At 43.9% G+C, this 20441-nt stretch overlaps 1 protein-coding gene across 5 annotated transcripts in view; it reads left to right on the top strand.

The window, feature by feature from the left end:
• Positions 1-12024: 12024 nt before the first annotated feature.
• The window catches only part of ATP6V1C2 (ATPase H+ transporting V1 subunit C2), a 46140-nt gene continuing 37723 nt past the window's right edge, over positions 12025-20441 (top strand). For 2 of the 5 annotated variants that reach the window (XM_033124609.1, XM_033124606.1), the window contains exons 1-3: positions 12035-12402; positions 13600-13754; positions 15513-15580. In XM_033124609.1, the coding sequence (XP_032980500.1) occupies positions 13626-13754; positions 15513-15580 (197 nt within the window). In that variant the 5' untranslated portion in view covers positions 12035-12402; positions 13600-13625. The other 3 variants (XM_033124608.1, XM_033124611.1, XM_033124607.1) reach the window with 3 other exon arrangements.

The raw sequence follows: 20441 nt of genomic DNA, 5'->3' as shown, positions 1-20441 counted from the left end.
ATTGCTGGTGGGGTGTGAATCAGTGCGATCACTTCGGAAAACCATTTACAATTATCTACAAAAGTCGAACATGCAAAAACCCTAGGACCCAGCAATTTTTCTCCTACGTAAATACATACTCAACAGCAATGTGTTCACAAAAGACATGTACAAGGAAGTCCACAGCAGCGTTATTCATAATAATCCCAAACTTGAAACAGGGGTCCATCAAAGTATACTGTATGGCACCCGACAATACTGTATGCCAATTTAAATGAACCATTGCTGCAGCCAAGGACAGAGTCTCCCAAGCGTGATATAGGACTTAAGAAGCCAGACACCGAAGAGCAGATAGTGTACGTCTGTTTCTGTTTATAATTGGCAAAACTAACCAGTGGTATTTGAGGTCAGGATGGTCATTTCATTACGGGGAGGGAGGAGCGGACACTGCTGCGAGAGGGCAAAGGGAGATTCCGATGCATCCATCATTCACGCTCTATGTCTTGATCTGGGTGAAGAGTCCGTGGCCGTTCCCAGCAGTGATGCATTGAGCCGGATACCTGTAACTTGTTCTCTTTCTTGTACAGTTCATTGTTACAGTTCAATGTTACAGTTCATTTTTAAAAATAATGTTAATTATTTAGAGTTAAGATGTTAACTTTTAGAGTTAAGTTTGAGGTTCACAGCATAATTGAGCAGAAAGGACAGGATTGTCATACACCCCTGTCCCCACACAGCCTCCTTCTCTATCAGCGTCCCCAGCACAGCGGTGCGTTTGTTATGGTTGATGGCCCTACATTGCCACGCGTTACCATCCAGCGACATTAGAGTCACTCTAGGTGGTGTACATTCTGTGGGGTTGGACAAACGTGTAATTCCATGTATCTACCGTCACAGTATCATACAGAGTGGTTTTATTGCCCTAAAAATCCTCTGTGCTCTGCTTATTCATCCCTCCTTCCTTACTATACTTCAATTTTTTAAAGTTACAAAGAACACATAGTACTGTGAGAGTGGATGAAAACTCTGGGAAAGTGTATAGACAAGGCTTCTTAATCTGGAGTTCATGGCACTGGGGGGACCCACAAAGCCCTTGATTATAGTACATGCAAAAAGATCATATGTACGTATAATGTGCACGGGTTTTTTTTCTGGGAAGAGAGACCAGCGGAGAATCGAAGGGATCTGTGACCGTCCCCCCCATCCCCAAAAGTCATGAACCTCTGGTGTAAAGTGAGAGAGATGTGGGCAAAGAATGGTCTTGGGGACAGCAAAAATAGAGGGAGGTCAGAAAAAGGACATGTAGGAAGGAGGCAGGAAATGAATGATTACAGGAGAGTCTGGAGGCTGAAAGTCTCAAGAAGGGGTGGTTCCGGAAGAGGATGATAAACGAGGTCACAGGGAGCAGGGAGCGCTGATACATACTGACTGCGCCTGTTCATGGGGCTTAAAAGTGAGAGAGGATGGATTCCAATGGGGAGGTGAGGGTAGAGCCAGATCACGGTGGACTGAGAAGGGGATGTCCCACCTACACACACCTTCTCCGCCTAAGCCATGTAGTTTCCTGCCACCAGGCTTTGCACTTCCTGTTCCCAAGTCCCACGTGTTCTTCCCTCTGCTCTTCAGGTATCTGGGTCATTCTAAACTATGAGGCCTGTCAGTTCTTCAGAGAGAACCCTATTTAAAGTGGATTTCCCCAGTTGCTCTCAGTCTCATTTCCCCTTTCTTCATAGAACTGTAAAAAATATGTGACTTTCTCATTTTTATTTACCTGTTTACTTGTGCAGGGAAGGGGGAAAATTCCCCTTTCTCTCTTCTGGTTATTTTGGCTGGCTGAATAATCAAATCGACAAGAGACAGATTGACAAGAGAAAATCAAATTTAATTTTGTGCACATGGGAACCCCACAGACATCAGAGAGAGATAACCACATCTAAGAAAGAAAGGAAAATGGGGTATATATGACATTCTGAGCTAGGAATGAGGTAAGGTGCCTTGGGGGCTTCAAAGGATCATTGCAAGATGATAAAAAGCAGACGTTTAGTAATTAGTAGTTTGCCCTGCACTATGGATAGGTCAAAAAAAGTCATCTCTGATAATGTCTTATAATAGGCTCCTTATTCAAATTTTTCTAGATAGTAGGTTGGAACAAAAGTAACTGCAGTTTAAAAGGTTAAAAATAATTGCAAAAACCCCAATTACTTTTGCACCAACTTAATAGTTAAGGGGGCAGGGGTAAAAGTTTCTCTTGAGCCCACAGGGTCTTACTTGCCTTAAGCTCAAAATAATCCGCATACCACTGAGGCATATCTTGGGGTGACCTATTTGAACCCCATGTTTGCATATGACCTGCCTTCCACATCAGAAAGTAAGCTTCCTGAGGTCGGTGACCTTGCCCGTCGTGCCGCCTCCCCCCATTGTTACCCCAGCAATGAGTGTAGACACAAGCACACAGTAGGTCCTCCACTCTCAGGAGAGCACGTGTGCAAGGCAGTAAGGATGTGAAGACTGTGCTGGAGGCCTCCTTTTGAAAAGTTTAGAGGGAAGGAGAGAGGTTGGGTGGTGACTAGGATAGGAGTTAGGGCCCAAGGAGGGTGGTTTTAGGATAGAAGAAGACTGAGCGTGTTTGCATGCTGAGGGGAAGGATGGGAAGATGCCGGTGTGAAGCTAAAGGAAAGTGAGGCGGTAACTGATGGGGAAGATGGGAGCATTCCTGGTGAAGGCAGGAGGCCGATGCTGGCCTCTAAGGGGAGGAGCCGTCACATCCCCTGAGGCAAGAAGAAAAAGGCGGCAGTGGAGATAAGGGGTGTGAAGGGTGGTGAGTTCATAGATTGGCGGAATTAGAAGGAATATGAGGACATCACTTTTCCTGAAATAGGAGGCAAAGTCATCTGCAGAATGAAGACTGCAAAGCCCAAGGAAGGAACTCCAGCAAAAGAGCAAGGCTAAGCTGACTAAATCTCCTTACGGTGTTTATCTGTGTGCTGTCTCCCACCAGCAGGTAGGTTCCTGGAGAGCAGGGGCCTGCCTTTTCTTGTTGATGACTCAGTCCCTAGCTCCTTGAACAGTCCTGGCCCATGGTGGGTGCTCAATGCATATTTGTTGAATGGATCGACCAGCAAGTGAGGGAAAGGGACCTCTAGAGAAAGGAGGTTGTACGCCAAAGCCGGTGCCGGTTAGCACTTGTGGGGCCCTTTCTGGCACTGCTTAGCTGCCAAGATGTTGACGGAGAAGACATGATGAAGTTAATCTAGGGTGGGGATTTGCTGAAACATGGTGGGTGTGGTTTGTGGAAAGAGTCGGGCACGAGACAGCCAAGGTGCTGCTGAGCGGGAAGTTCAGACAGTCAGGCCCGGCAGGAAAAGAAGCCAGATCAGGAGGAGGCAGCAGAAGGGGAGAAAGCGAAGGGGTGAGTGTGTGTGTGTTTGCACACACGCCCGCTGAGGGATGTGCAGTGGGAGTGAAGCATGAGAGTGGGAAGGCTGGCAGGCTGTGGTGAGAGAGTGGGATATTGGTATTTCAGCTTTCAGAGGTGGGGCAGTTTCAGGTGATGACAAAGTCCAGGTGTGGCCACAGCAGTGGGCAGCTGAAAGGACAAGAAAGGGAAGGTCCTTGGAGTGGAGGAGGTCCAGGAGCCGAGAGGCAGAGGGGGCTGTTGTCCGTGGGGACATTCAAGCCACCCCTTGTGGGGCTGGAGAGAAATGCTGCATCCATGTCAGATGCCCGAGTCTTCACTGAGAAAGGGGGAGTGACCGGTTGACGTCATTCCACTCATTCATCATTCATTCAGGAAATACTTATTGTTGATTAGCTTGACTCCACGGTGAACCAGGCAGACACAGGTCTTTCCCTGATGGGTCTTGTCATTTTTGAGGACCTGTCATTGAGGACACACTTCTCTGCTTTTTCTGTCCCTTCCCAGGAGGAGCAGAGGGTGACCAGTCGGCTAGGTGGCAGAAGCCTGAGGGGCAGTTCTTCCCCTCAGAAGTGGAGGCATCTGGTTTTGTACCAGCTGTTTCCCATGGGTGTCCTCAGGGGAAGGCCCTAGCAAGAAGCAAGAAAAAGCTGACCTGCAGCACGTCTGCTTGCCCTAGAAGGGCGCCCTGAGGCTCTGGGATCAGGGAGAGGACACAGAGCACTCTGGGAAGAACCAGAGTGAGGACAGCAGGATGGGGAAAAGCAGGGATGACCAGGAAGTGCCCAGGGTGGGATGGGCTGTGGAAGAAATGAAACACCCCAAGGGCCTCTCCAAACTCCTGGTCCATGGCTCAGGGTCATACCCAAGCTGGACCTGCAAGCACTCCCCAAGAGATCTGAGCTCTGAGTTTCCCTAACACCTCGCAAGCCCCAATTGATACGTTGTTGTGTAAGAACTGCTTCCCTCTGCTGACGATTCCACAGGCTTTCATAAGCAGAGACTCACAGAAAATTCATGCTGCTCTTCATGGCTTTTGTGTGTGTTGGGAAACATTGTTCCTTTACAGTGTTCCTGTTCAAAATCCCTATGAATGAAGTGCTCATTTTCCAAATGGACACACCTTAAAAATAATGGTGTGCTAGAAAAAGAGGCCGTGTTAGTCCATTCTGTTTCATTTCATCTATCAGTGTGTCACTCCTACCAAATAAATCCACAGGGAGGGAGAAGGAGGTCATACAGATCAGTATAAATGTTCATAGATGCCGCCAGCCATTCTAAAAGGCATTTGTCAAACCTCTTAAACGGACAGGAGCCTCATTTGCACCCTAGGGACCCACCTACACTGTCCTCCCAAGATGCTGGGGCAAAGGAGTGTGGACTCTCCCCTCAGCTCTCAGTGAAGTGAGAGGAAGAGGATGACAGGACCAGGCATTTCCTCCACCATTGTCCCCTGTGCCTCCTGCCTCTGCCTGCAAACCTCCCCGCTCTGGCCTGCTGGCTAAGCTCGCGTCTCCTCTCTCAGGCCAGGTGGAACAGCCCCTAGCCCAAGCCTTTCCTAAAGACCCACGGTATGGGGGACACTGTGCCCACACCAGGGGCATGGCTATGATTCAGAAACAGGATCAGCATGACCTGGATCATTAGCGAGGTTGAGGGCAAGGCCCCGCCCCTCCAGCCACCTGCACAGTGGCTTGCTCTGCGCAGTGTTGCGATCAAAATAGAGGTCAAGTAGTCAGAGAATCTGACATTCTTGACCTCTGATGTCATAAAGCACAGCGTGGGTCTCAGAATCTTAGTTTCAGCAGTTTATCAGCTGTGTATATAGCAAGGAAATATTATTCATGGCGGTGAACAATATATAGTTATCAAATAAATGTCTGCTTGACATATGTATTCAATATCATAATAGTTACCATGATAAGTTACAGAATTCACTTATTACACAAACATTTACTGGCAACCTACCCCCGTGCCAGGCACTGTGCTGGGTATTGGTGACTCAGAGAAGACTGAGGTATAATTCCTGTTCTCTAAGTAACGCGCACAGTCCAGTGATGGGCTCAGACCAGTAACCCAGAGTTCCAGCGCTGTGCACTGAGGGCTGTAATGGAGGGATGGGAGACACCGGGTGGCACAGAAATTCAAAGATCTGGAACGGTTTCCCATGCTTGAGCTGACATTATTATTATTATTATTATTAGGTTTCTTTTTTTAGTAGGTGGTATTGGTGGTAGCTTTCTTTTTTTTTTAACAGCTTTATTGAGATATAATTCACATACCATACAATTCACCAATTAAACTGTACCATTCATTGTTTTCTTTAGTATATTCATAGAGTTGTACAATCATCACCACAATCAATTTCACATTTTCATCACCCCAAAAAGAAACTCTACATCCATTAGTTGTCACTTTCCATTTTTTTCTAGCTCTTCCCACCCCATTCCCTGCTCTCCCCCCAACTTTAGGCAATTACTAATCTGCTTTCTGCTTCGATGGATTAATTGGCCTATTCTGGATATTTCATATAAAGAGAATCATACAATGAATGGTGTTTAGTGACTGTCTTTCTTCACTTAGCAGAATGTTTTCAAGATTCACCTATATTGAAGCACGTATCAGCATCCCATTCCTTTTTGTTGCCAAATAATATTCCATTGTATGGATATGCCACATTTTGTTTACCGATTCATCATCTGATGAACATTTGGGAACATTTGGCTATTATGAACCGTTCTGTTGTTAACATTTGTGTCCAAGATTTTGTGGTTCATTTCTTACGGTGTATACTTAGGACTGGAATCGCTGGGTCAACTGGCAACGCTGTTTAACATTTAAAGATTTGCCACACTGCTTTCCAAAGTGGCTGCATCATTTTACATTCCCACATACAATGTATGAGGGTTTCGGTTTGTCCACATCTTTGTCAACCTTGTTTTCCTTTTTTATTTAAATTATAGTCATTTCAGTGAATATAAAGTGCTAATTATTTTTATTTGTATTTCTCTAATGACTAATGATATTGAACACCTGCTTATTGACCATATGCATATCTTCTTTGGAGATTGTCTATTTAGATCCATTACTCAATTTTTAATTGGTTAGTTGTCTTTTTATTATTGAGTTGTAAGAGTTCTTTATAAATTCTGGATACAAGTCCTTTAACAGATATATGATTTGCAAATATTTTCTCCCATTCTGTGGGTTGTCTCTACACTTTCTTAATGATGTCCTTTGAAGCACAAAAGTTTTTCATTTCAATGAAGTTCTATTTATCTATTTTCATTTTGTTGTTTGTGATTTTGGTGTCATATCCAAGAAAATTTTTCCTAACCCAAGATCACAAAGCTTTATTCCTATGTTTTCTTCTAAGAATTTCAATTTCAGGTCTTTCATTTAGGCTTATGATCTATTTCTGTTAATTTTTGTATATGGTGATATGGGCTTATGGAAGTTCTCTTTTGGTTATTTTAGTTTTCTCAGAGAATTAGCAAAATCCTTTGCTGAGAGTGGAGAGGGGAGAAGGGAAATTGGACGTATGAGGAGAGAAGAGTTTGAAATAGTTATCTCAGAGAGTCGGAGAGAGAACGGATCAGGGAAATATAGTAAGTTACTGGACCATATCAAGGGCTCAACTTAAGTTCTTGGTCATAAATTCAAAGTGGAACTGTAGGGGAGGAAAAATTCTCCTCCACCCTATTTGGGTCTCTGGCTGGGCCTAAAAATTAAACTGATATGAGACAGGTTAATAAAAGAAAAGCATAAAGATTGTATTAAATTTTTACATTACATGGGAGCTTTCACAAGAGAGTGAAGACCAAAAGAAATGCCCAGACCATGATTACATCATTATTAATTTGTCCAATCCTCTTTTGCTGGGCATATATGTTGTCTCCAATTTTCAGTCTTATAAACATAACTGAATGACAATGGATGTCACTCATGTTTAACATACATACCTAACACTTATATATACAGTGTTATGTCTTCATGACCTTTTCAAATCATTTAAATCTTTTAAAACAGAATAGATTTAGGAGGAGCAAAAATAATTCTCACTCAGCTTCCCCTGATTCTCCAGCATTTAAGGCCCTTGCTTTAGGTGATCCAAAAAATATTCACTGAGCATCTACTCAGCATTAAGCATTTGACAGCGAATGAAGCAGACGTGGTCTCTGCCTTCCTGATACCTGTAATCTAGAGTGAAAGGACGAGCATACCAGGATCAGGCACATTTAGACTTTTAGCGTATGTTATCTCTTTCCATTTTCAGCATAACCCTCTAACTAGATCTTGACATCCTTATTTTATAGGTGAGGAAACTGGGGAACAGAGAGATTGGGTGCTTGGAAGAGCACAGCTAATAAATGACAAAACTGCAACTTGAGGTCAGCTCCTCTCAACTCCAAAGCCAGAACTCTTTGCTATACCCCAAAAACTTTTCCTGAAGCCCTCGCTCCATTCTACTTCCTAGCAGGTCAACTACATCAAAGACATGTTTGAAATGAGTGAATGCATGAATGACAAATGGGTCGTATGTTCACAACAGGATAGAACCAGTGTCTTCCAAAAGAACCCTTTGAGAGGGAAAAGGAACTTGGAAACACGAAACAAGGAGGGAAAGTGGAGATTTTGAGGTAGCTAATACTCATAGCACACCTTGACTAACTACTTAGCATGGCCTGGTCGCTGTGCTGTACATGTAACTTGTGCAAGTTCCCTCAGCTGATGAGTGAATGAGTCAGGATTTTAACTAACACAGAGTGCTAGTAACTAGTCCTTTAGACAGGGCCGCAGAGGAGGAGTTTAGATTTTATTGTGCAATATGCACTCAGACGTAGAAGGATGAAGTTCAAGTCCCAGGTCTACCATTAACTGTGCTCTTGATCAGATCACTTAATCTCCCTGGGCCTGTTTCCTCATCTGTGAAATGAGGATCATGGTATTTCTTGAATGCTCAGGCCTCCTTTTATGCCTGCATCACACCTTGCTCGGTATTTTGTAGTCCTACCTTAGTGAGTTGAGATTGCTCCAATTTCTGTTTACCATAATGGCTTTGCTCTACCACTAGTCTGAAAACCCTGATTGATTTTTGCATACCCCACACTACCTTGCAGATACTGAAAAAAAAAAAACACACACACAAAAAGAAACCTACCATTTAACAAAAACTTGTTAAATGAGCAAATGTAAACAGAGGGTATCTCCTTACCAGTATTCACCCGGGGAAATAAATCATGAGACTTCTCCGGCCTTAGTTTCTCCAACAAAGAAGTGAAAACCATCACCATGGCTAGCCTTAAGTCACATGGCATTGGCTGAATGAGAAAACACAAATCAAAGTACTTTGGACCCTTGAAAAAAAATTCTGATGCTATCAAGGCATTATTATAATGTGCCACACTTACTGGGTAAAAACCTGAAAGCCCATCTAAGAAAGGAGAGGGAGAGAGAAGTGAAGGGAACGTTTATGCTGCATGACCCAACCCCAGCCCTGTCTTAGTTGCCTCTAATGCTAGTCGCTCTCATCCTCAGAACACGCCTGAAAGGTGGGTACAATTGCCCTCCTTGTTTTTGGATGGGAAATCTGCAGCTTTTACTGAGGGTCTGATTCCAAAGCCTCATCTGTTTCTACAGCACCATAGTGACTCTCGGGGGACAATTCCGCTTACATTTTCCTCCTCTAGAGAGCTGTCCCTAAAAATTTCCCTGGGTTTTTCTCAGTAAAGCCTAGAAAAATTCACCTGAGCCAGTTGTAGGAGGAATTACGTATCTGTACTAATTTGGACAGAGCGTCCTCTGAGGGCTGTCTCCATGAAAAATGGTTAAAGAGCTCCAAAAGGGCGCCACCTGGGAGAGGCCACAGAACAGCCGACCAACGAGGCCAGCCTTGTTCTTCTGGTTCCCAAACCTGACAGGACTGTTGGATCTTGCACAGATGTCAGCTGGCTCAGTGTGTAACCAGTGCCAACTGTGGAGACATTTCAAGCCTATCCAGCCAAAACCAAATTCATAATGAGCTAGTGATGACTCAAGGACTCTGGCATTTCCTCCTCAGCCTTTATTTTCAGGAACATATAGTATTCTTTATGACATGGATTCTTCTGGGCTGTGTATATGAAGCACTTTTCATTACCTGGGGGTATTTTAAAAGCAGTGGTCAAGACACATAGCCTTGCAGTCATTTAGCTACAGAGTTTAGAGACTTTGGGAGTGTAGAAGGAGTTGGGAGAGGTGGAAAATAGGTTGATAAAATGCTGCTTCAGGCTGATACATGAGTGGGAATACTATTTGATATTCTCCTTATACCAAAGGATGAGGCTTCACAAACTTTTGCTGATTTCTCCCTATTTCTCTGTGTTGAAGGCTGATCTCACTGTATAGGGAAACTTGAGAGACTAACACAAGTCACCTCAAAACTGTTGAGTACCTATGTGGCTGCCTTTGAAAATTGCAAATCAAATAACCCTTGGGCAAGTTAGTGCAGTTTTCATCTCTCTCTCTCTCTCTCTCTCTCTCTCTCTCTCTCTCTTCAAGATGTAAGTTGTACAGCAAGATCTCTTATTTGCCTTTGAAATCAAATGTCTCTGACTCTGTTCTGAGCTGTGGTAAATTGCTGATGACATTGGGTTAAACTCTACTGATAAGATATATTTGATAAATTTTTTGATCTTTAAAAAGCAACCAACAGCAGAATGCCAAACTTTATGTATAATACACCCATAATCTCAATCATGCCAAAAAGTCCATATCTGTTTATATGAATATTCATTAAAAAGTAACAAAGAGAATTTGAATGTTAACAGTAGTTATTTTTGGATCATGGAAACACAGGCAATATTTTTACTTTCTTCTTCTTTTTTTTTTTTTACTTTCTTCTTTATACTTTTCTGTGTTTTCCAAATCCTCTATAAGAAGCATAGAATTACCTTTATAAGCAGAAAAAAAAGGTATCTGAAAAAAGGCAAGCTAGTAGTAGTCATCAATTATTATAAATGCCAATATGTAACATGAAGCTTAAGATGTGAAAGACCAGAAAGAGTGTAGATTTTGAGTAAGATTTTTAACTAAGACAAGGAATACTGTAGGTCCTTATAATTTTCTTAATCAGATGTCTAGGAGTTTTTTTTTCTTCAATTAAAGTTTATTGGAGTGACAATTGTTAGTAAAGTTACATAGATTTCAGGTGTACAATTCTGTAACACATCATATATATATATATATCACATTGTGTGTTTACCACTCAGAGTCATTTGTCTAGGAGTTATTTTGTGTCTGACTCTTTTACTTCATGAAACAAGCTGGTTAGAGAAAACCACATTTATAGAAAGCATGGTGCCATAAACAAATTCAGGGGCATTTCTAAATGTGTTTGTTGCCCGACTTCCGAGAAGCCAGAACAATGGTCCTGCGTATTGAAGACTGAAAAATCATTGACCGAAATGGAAACCGTGGGCTCTCTCTCAGACTCATGACCCAGTCCTGCAGACTTGGAAGGAGCAGTGGGACAGACATGAGACGAGCTGTGGGTGAGAGGCCTGAGTTCCACTCACAGCTCTGTCACTGACCCGTTGTATGACACAGGCAGTTCATGCAACTTGTGGGCATCCCCATACTCGTTCATAAATGAGCTGTGCTCCCACCTCTAGGGATCTGCTTTCCCTGGCTGGAAAGTGGTGTCGCTGGGGAAAGTCCAGAATTGGGGACTCCACATCAATGTCCAAGCAGGCTACTCCTTCCCTGGAATTGCCACTTAGGCTCATTGTACACACCAGGTTTCCACATCCCTCAGTTTCAGGTGTCCTCCCTCAGGAAGGTGTTGCAAGGACTGACTAATGCACACGAGTGTCCCAATAAGGATGATGCGGAGCGTAGGTGATGGGAGTTTCAAACTGCCAGTTCCAAATCCACAATGGGATTGCAATGTGCTCACGCTCACGGTGGCGTGACCTTAAAAGTCACCTTCTCAGCCCAGCATCCCAGCGTATGGGGTTATGCCTTGGCCTTACTCGCTTTCCAAAGATCTGGCAGTAAGGGGGAGCCCATTCTCAAGGAAGCAACCACACTTTCTTCAACACCCTCCCAAGTAGTAATTCTGAGATTTTTTTTTTTCTTCTCCCAGAAAGCACTGCAAGCATTGTCCACAGAGAAGGAGGTACTAACATTTCCTCCTTTTCTCCAGGGAAAATAAATTCTCAAGAGTTTTCTTTTTTTTTTATTTTTTAACATTTGCACATTAGTTTCTGGGGTGTTTCAAAGAGCACGGATCATGAACTCACATCATGGTACTAGACAATAAGCTTTAAGTCCCTCCTGTACATACAGGGCAACAATAAGCTTTAAGTCCCTCCATACAGGGCAACTTGGAAGGAGGTAAAGGTGAGGTGGGCGCCTCCGGCAGCGGGGAGTTTCCAGGACAACAAGGGCAGCACACGCCCACGTCGCCGGAAAGATCTGTTCCTGTGCCCAGGTGTGTTCCAAACCCTGTGCAGCTGTTGCGTCGTTTTCCATAGGTCAGTCCGGTCTCTCGGTGATTCTGCTGAGACCTCCATCCCCTGTCACTGTGGGGTGGGGGTGGGGGGTAGGGCGACGCAGCGTGGCAGCAGGCGGGTGTCCGGGTCCCAAGAACTTCACCTCTCCCGCTACTCTCGGTCGTCTTCTGTGCCGTCTGCTCTGCAACGTGGTGGGGCTGGAGACTCCGTCGGATCTCCCCAGCACCCAGCCAGGACCAGGGCTCCGCGGGGAGGGTCTTTGGGGTCTTTGTCAAGACCCGAGGGGCAGCGTCCGCTTTCCGCTGTCCCCCAGGACGGCCGGAGGCCCCCCAGTCCGGCGACGGCGGGAGGCGGGCGGCCGGTATGCAAATACCTGGCGGGCGGGGGCCACCTCCCGCTCAGATAAAAGCTCTGGGCGGGGCGCCGCGCAGAAGCCGCTGCCTCCCGGGAGCCGGCCGTGCGCTCCGGCCCCGCGCCCACCCGCAGCTTGCTCGCCTGGCTCCCTGGCTCCGGGTAAGGACGCGCGGGATCAGGGACCCGAGGCGGCCGGGGGACACGCGCGCGCCGCGACCAGGGGCCCATCGCGAGCCGCCCGCGTCCTCTCGGTCCACTCAGGCGCCGTCCTGATCTGCGCTTTCTCCGTGGGAACCAGGGAACCGGCGCCTCCGCTGCGCCCTCCCCGGAGCCAGACAGGTGGCATCTCCCCAGGTTGTGCGCAGGGCCAGTTTCTCCCCCGGCCACAAGACAGAAAGGAACTGCGTTCGGTGCGTGCGGGGTTAGGAGGGACTAAGATTATTTCAGACTGGAGTAAGATGGGAGTCAAAAAGAAAAGCTTCCATGATGGGTCTCTAGCTGTTGTCCTGAGTTTTTCCCCTAGCTATCCGGAGACACTTTGGAGGAGGCAATGGGAAGGGAGAAACAGGCGGAGGGAAGAAAGGTGTGCGTGTGTACACGTTTGAATGGGCGGTATTGATCGACTTTAGAGGCCGCAGATGCTGGACAGAAACTGCCTGACGGGCCCAGCAAGTGACCCACTCTGGAGAGTGGACACCTAGTCTTGTGGAAAAGCGACTTTAGTTGTCCCCCTTCCCAACACCCCCCCTTTTTTTTACTTCTTACTTTATAAAAAGAGGAATCTTCTGAAATCTATTTTTAAAGCTATCACCCATCTCAAGGTGGGTAAATTAAGAGCTGGGGTTTGCCCAGGCGGCCTATTATGAAAACACCCCCTTGTCTCCTTCCTGCCTCCACCCCATCCTGCATCCCAGAAGATGCAACGTGGGAGGGAGGAAAATATCATTCCAGAAGGCACCCACGCCTAGCAGACTGTTACCCCCCCCCATTTTATGATGTTGGGTGTGGGTCTTTCTCTGGAGTGGGAGAGTGGAAGGAGAAGGAAGCAGGCTCTCTCCTCCACCCCCTCTCTTCCTGAAAATCACTCAGAACAACCCACAGAAGGAGGACGTTTGGGAGTCTTTGTGAAGACCCGAGGGCTGGTCTAGTGCAGATAACATTACCCATCAGCTTTGTGCAAATGGGTGTCCTTGGAATTATGGAATCTGAACTGGAAGGTCAAAGGGGCCAAGAATGGGAACTGGGAAAAGTGACAGATCCTGGAGAGGATTAATTCTGAGGGACGGGCGTGGTGAAGAAGTAAAGATATTTGACACTTCTGTTTCTGTTTGTGTGTGTGGCTGTGCTTCTGGTCAGTAACTGGATAAAAGAAGACTGGAAACATGTCGGAGTTTTGGTTAATTTCTGCCCCTGGCGATAAGGAAAATTTACAAGCTCTAGAGAGGATGAACACAGTGACCTCCAAGTCCAACCTGTCTAATAACACCAAATTTGCGATTCCTGACTTCAAGGTAAAGTTCATGGGGAGGACGAAGGAGGTGACAGATTGAGGGGGGTGGTGCCTTCTGGGAAGCCAAGGAGAAAAGAACAGGGCAAAGGCAGCAACACTGAGAATCAGTGTGGGGATAATGATGGTCGGGGGGACTTCACGCCACAGCCCCAAATTACTCATGGCGCCTGTGGAGCTAGAGCCACAGGACAGAATGAACAGGGAGAGAAGGGTGCGGGTAGCAGTGTCTTCAAAAAGTGCGAAGAGCATCTTACGCACTTGGGTCCTTGTGAGTTTCTTGGATTCTTCCTGTTTTGTCTTCATCATCTAAGAAGACCAACGATATAGTTTACATGTGCAGACTTGGAGAGCTTCAGCCTTGATTGTGTTTTTGAACGGGGAGCAGGGCAGGAAATCCAGGATCCTTCTGATTTTGACAGAGAGGAAGGAAGGGGACGTAGTGGTAACTGGGCAGATGGCAGAAAGAGATTTGACAGTGCATGAGTGTCTAAGGGCTCTTGCCGTGGAGAACAAAGTTCAAATGAAACAGACATGAAAGAGGAGCCAGAAAGGCACAAACTTCTTACTTCAAACAGAATGGACTTTTTGTGGTGCTTCCTAAGATTGTAGGTTTCCAAGGGGAGGAAGCGTTGTGGGGCTGGAGGGATGGCATTAACCACCCAGAGGTAGCTCTTGTAGCAAATTGCCATATAAACCTCAGTTTGCCCTTCTGCCTAAAAAGCTGCCCTGTCAGCTGCCCCAGTTCTTGGTGATGCTACTAGAGTTGTTAGCGTTTATCAAGCACTATGCTGATGGTCAGTCACTTTAAAGACATCATCTTGAATCTTCGACAAGTCCCACATTATAGATCAGGACGGCCTGAGAAAGGAGCCCAGGGCTGTAGAACCAGTAAGTGGCAGCCTTGGGTTCTGAACCCATATCTTGCTGACTTTTCACATGGGCCCCTGTCCAGTGACGGACGCCATGACAGTCAGCATCCACTCATCGTTTACTCTGTGTGAGGCAGTGCACTAGACTAGAGGGTACGAAGATACAAAAGACACCCCTGCCCAAAGTTGCTGAAAATCAAGTTGCTTAAAAGGAAGCAACTTCACCTACTAGACATATCCAAGTTTCCTAATTTCCTAATTTCTTTTTAATATCTGATTGGTGGGTAGTAACATGAGGACCAAGGTTTTCCTTCTGATTCTGTGAATAGACCTTTAAATACAGTTTTGGACTCTGTAATAATTTCCACACCAAGAAACAGATCCTTGTAAGTAATCTGAAAAGGACTTCCATGAATGATGAAATGAAATGGGAGGGGAAAAACGCTGCCCTCTGCCCCAGCAAGGTTATCGTTAGTGACTTCAAAGAACAGAGAAAGGGATTGGGGACTCTCTTGGAGAAGAAAGGCTTTTAGAAATAACTTCCTTAACTTACTTTCTGGTATATCTCCTAGGCTATGGGGATTAATCCATGACTAACAGACCACCATTCAAAGAGAAAAATGATCTGCGGGCAGGTCACAACATAGTACTCACTTCTTCCAAAGACAGAAATATGACAGCTTCTCCAGTACACACACACACACACACACACACAAATCCCCAATCCACTGGTTTCCCTTAAGAGCTCTTCCCAGTTTCCAGTTTGACTATTGACCACGGACAACTAACTCAAGATGGAAGTTCCAGAATTCCTTGTACTGTTGTTGAAAAGGCACCCTTACTTCTCTGCCACGAAACGTGAGCCTCTAACTTCTTTATGATCTTTCTAGGTGGGGACCTTGGATTCCCTGGTTGGCCTCTCTGATGAGTTGGGGAAACTCGATACGTTTGCTGAAAGGTAAAATATTTCTTATTTACTACATACAAGTGAGAATTTGACGCTGTTGTCAGATGACACAGAGCTCTTGCTTTGGCTGAGCACATTCTTGTCTAAACTCGGTCCACAGGGTTGGTCCCTGTGAGGACACTGGGTAAACAGCCACATGCGGGGTCCATTGCATAGTTTTATTTGCTGGAGGCAGCATTTTTCCAAACCAAGAGGACTGTTGCATAAGGTGCTGAAACACTTTGAATATCAATTGGTGCAGTTTTCCTTCGAGGCTTTTTGTTTGCTTTTGTTTTTGGAGTAACAGATGCACGTCAGAAACAAATTCAAAGTGCAAAAGGAAGGCTCTGCAGCGAAAACTGTTCTCCTCTGATCTGTGTTCCTCTTTCCTCTTCCCTCATGTCTCCTCTTTTGAGGCAACATTATTATAATTTTCTAGGAGAGCCTTCCAGAGACAGCCAGTACACATACAGGTAGAGATGAATATGTTCTTAGAAATCATTTTATACAAATGATAATGTGTGTTCTGCTTCTTGCTTTTTTCACTTAGTCACGTATCTTAGATATAGTTTCATGTCAGTCCATAATTGCTCATTCTTTTTACTGGCTGCATTACCTTGAATAGATGTTGCCTTCATTTATTTGAATTTCCCTATTGATAAACATTTAAGTTTTCTAGTCTTTTGCTATTGCAGACACTCTATAATTACAGTCCTTTTCCTTACTTCTTTGTGCATATGTAGGAGTGGGATAATTAAAAGTCCAAATGCTAAGTGAAAGAGTATTTGCATGTGAAATGTTACAGAGCTGTCCAAATTACCCTCCCAGAAGCTGGCCTTATTTACAATCCCACCTAAAATGTATGAGGATATTTTAGAGTATGAAAATCTTTTTTTAAAAAATTACTACAAATCTGGTACAAAATCATTGCAAATATTTATAGATCATAGAAAAGCATGGAAAAGCAAATACAAATCTCCCATAATTGTGCCACCTAGAGATAACTGCTTGTTATATTTGTACTGTGTATATCCAATTTTCCTACACATAAATATTATTTATGCATACGTATATTAACAAAGGTGATAACATGTTATGCATGTTTTGTAACTTGCTTTTTTCCCTTCATGTCTTGTTCTTTCCATCTCACCATTAACCATTTCACTGTAATATTTTTCCATATGGATTTGCCATAATTTATTAGGCAGTTTTTAAATAATAATAATCCCTTATTTTCGTGAAAATGAAAATCTGTTGTATAACAAGTGATTTTGAAAAAATGCTGATGAGATAGATGAGGAAACAGTCTTCAAGGATCAGATCATACACCTGCTGAAATAACTGCTTGATTTCGCTGCTTTCGTACAGGGTTTCAGATTTTCAGGGCCTGTGGACATGTGCTACTTTTTCTTGTCAGTGGAATGGTGATATGGCTGTTACCGCCCTTTTAAATGCCTTTTTATGGAAAATGGATAATTAGGAGTTCTAGTGGTCATACTTTGAGGATTTCTGACCCGCAGATGGGCCCCGTGGGCCAGGAATTAGGTTTTCTGTGTGCAGTTGCCTAAGACTAAAAATCATCCTTTGTTAGTAATGTTTTGCTCTATGTGGGATGTTGGGCTAACGGCATAAAGGCAGTCCTCGTCACCAGGTAGTTTGCAGCTCACAGTCTTTCAGAAAGAGAACTAACCTATGGCTTTCTCATCTGTAAAATGGGGTAATAGTGATCATCTCTGTGCTTTCAGGGAAGAATGAAGGGGGATAAAATCATCTTAAATCCAGTATTATCACAGGACGTGCTCTGTGAAAAATTAATGTCCACGAAAAAGCGGCTCGATCCCGAAATAGCTAGTTTGTTGGGCTGTTGTGCCCCCTGGGGAGGTGGGTCTGACAGATACCATGGAAGCCAGCCCACTGCCCTAGGCTGACGAGGGCTTTCAGCCAGACAAACCACAGCATGAGGCTGTGCAGTGAGGTGTGACCATGCTGGCATAAGAAGTGTGAATTATTCCTAGGCCTGCTGCAGAAAGGACAGCTACTTAGCATTTTATTTTTCCTGACTTTTTTAGACCTTTCTTTGCTACCCACTTTCTTCCCTAGTACAAGTCCTTTAACCTCTTTCTTATCCAGCAAAGTCTCTAGCTCTAAAATTCTGTGATCCTGGATTATTGCTTCCGCTTTTGTTTCTTTTGTGTTTTTTTTTTTTTTCAGTAAGCATTAGTGTTTTGTTCTGTACCTGTTTGTTGTATAAGTTGCTTGTGATGGTGGGATAGCACCTGCTTGAGACATAATATGAAAATGTGTGAGCAAATAAGTTAAGGCTATAATTGTGAAACAGATATGACCTATTTGAATTAAAGTGGTTTTTTTTTTAATAGGCTAGGTGTGGTAAGAATGAAAATTACTGTGTATTGTTTCATTTTTCCTTGTATGTATATTCTCGGAAGCCTTCCTGTGGGGATGGAGTGAGAAAAATGGTGCGATCTGAGAGCCCCACAATTCTTATTTCAAGTGTTTATTTATGTAATTCAGGAGTCAGGGTACCTAGTCTTAGGAGTTAATACTGGAGCTTGGGGTAAAATAATGGGATATACTAATAACATCAGGAGACCGGCTTCAGGTTTTTGAAATGCCCTACCTGATTCTCGGAAAGTACTCAAGTGTTATTAGATAAATAAATGCTAGCTGACTATGTAACCCGGGCAGCATAAACCTGTCAGCTCTGCTTCTGGCCAGGAGAATAGAGAAGGGACAAGAGTTTTCAAGGTGTATCGTTTCCATATCCTTTTATTATTTATTTACTCAGGGCAGTAGAGTGTTTTTCCATGTTAGCTGGAAGGCAGGGTTTGCTTACTGGAGACTTACCTTTATTTTTGATTTATTCTCCCATGCTGTCTTTGTTAATTTAGTCTGTATTTACACTGTAATATTTGAGAAAACACACGACTTTCTCTTTTAAAAAGGCAACACCTTTTCCCCCCAGTGATTGGTGTCCTTCACTGTATCTTAGCCAGTTTTGTGGTGCTGGTTGAAATATTACCAGGCTCTCGGGCATTCAGGTTCACCTCATGGGCTTCTATGGTACATTGGTGACTGTCACTTGTGCCTGAGTGCATTCCCTGGCTTGTGGAATAGCTGTTAGCTTTTCTTAACCCACGTGGTTCCATGCAGTTGACTGAGGGTTGGCCGATCAAAGATTACACAGCTGAGCGTGGATGTCTGCTCAGGCATGCAGATCTTAGGGAGTCCGTTCACCTAAGGGCATTCTAAAGAGAAGCTAAGTGTAATTTTAAAAAATTACCCAAACTTCTCTGTTCCTGCAAGAATATCAGGTGGAGATTATCTGTGTGACATTTCTGCGATTAATTAGACAAATATCAGTTGCATGCCTGTGTATGCTGTGTGATTTCTTGATTCCTCAAAACTGCTTCGTAGTCCTACTGTGTGTTCGCTGTTCTCCTGCTCTCTCTGAAGACTGCTTCAGGCTTTCCTCATGTCCCATTTACCCCCATTATCATCTACCCCCACCCACCCAGACTCTCCTCCCACTCCCCTGCCTTCAGATCTTCTGGTTTACCCTCTCCTGATACAACTGAGTATGACCCCTTCTTCACAGCACTCACCACAGTGGACTTTTACATTTTCTTATGGGATTATTTAGCTGTCTCCCCAACCAAACTGTAAGTTCCAAAAGGCCAGTCTTTTGCACAATGAGATACCCAGAACCTATAACATTATAGGCCCTCAATGACCAGCAGAATGAATGAATGGAAGAAAGATTTCTGGAATATTAGAGATGCACAGGCCTTTAGAAATTTAATGTAACCCCTTCATGTTCCAAACGAAGAAACCTGCCCAGAAAGAAGCTGCTAGAAAGAGCTGGACGGGCTGGGGGTGACAGAGGGGGAATCGACCCTTGATTCAGATTCACCAACTTGCCTGTTAATGGATTGACTGTCTGTCTGCAGCTCCCTGCCTCTAACTGGTTCCCACCAGCCCAGCAGGACTTGGGTCCTGGGCTTTATATGAACCAGCAAATGGCCTTTTCCTCCTTCCTTTCACCCTCCCAGCCTCTACCATCAATCACTGCTATTATTTATGATAACACTTAATAGTATTTTTAAATACAGACGTTTGAAAATGTGTTACTCATTGCTCAGATAATTACTGTTGACATTTAAAAAAAAGTAATATATTTACACATTTAAAAAATATCAAATGGTATAAAAAGGTACAAAAAAGAAAATAGTTCCACTTTACTCCCAATTCCTTTCCCTAAAGGGAACCATTATTAGGGTATCATATGGTTCCTTCTCTGGTAAAACAAAACAAAAGATACACATACACTCATATACATTCATGATGCAGTCCAAATATTTACCTTATTTTGAGAACTCCATTAAGCACAAGTTTTTTTGTAAATATATATCCCAAGTATCTAGGGCAGAACCCGGCGCATAGTTGGAGCAAAGATACTACTGATAATTCATTTGGGATTACACTAAAATTAGGGAGTATTGACATCGTTATAATTCTGAGTGTTTCCATGAGCACATCTCATTTTTCAATTGACTTAAATTTTTTCTTTGTTCCTCTAGTAGAGCTTTAATGTTTTATTCACTAAAGGTCCAGCACAATATCTTATTGATTTTTCCCTAAGTATTACATTTTTTATTTTGTTGCTATTATAAATGAGATCTTTTCTTTAAATGCTTTTTGTTTGTAAATAGAACTTTTCATGTATTAACTTCATGATCTGCCAACTTACTGAATGTCCTTATTATTTCTAATGGTGCTTCAGCTTATATCCTAAGGTTTTCTAGGCATGTGATTATATTGTCTATAAGCAATACTTTCTCCCTATTTTCTCTCA

Source organism: Rhinolophus ferrumequinum, chromosome 13 (genome assembly GCF_004115265.2).
Source record: "Rhinolophus ferrumequinum isolate MPI-CBG mRhiFer1 chromosome 13, mRhiFer1_v1.p, whole genome shotgun sequence".
NCBI classification, from domain to species: Eukaryota; Metazoa; Chordata; class Mammalia; order Chiroptera; family Rhinolophidae; genus Rhinolophus; species Rhinolophus ferrumequinum.
Note: the sequence above shows the minus strand (reverse complement) of the source record. Positions and strands in the feature narration are given on the sequence as shown.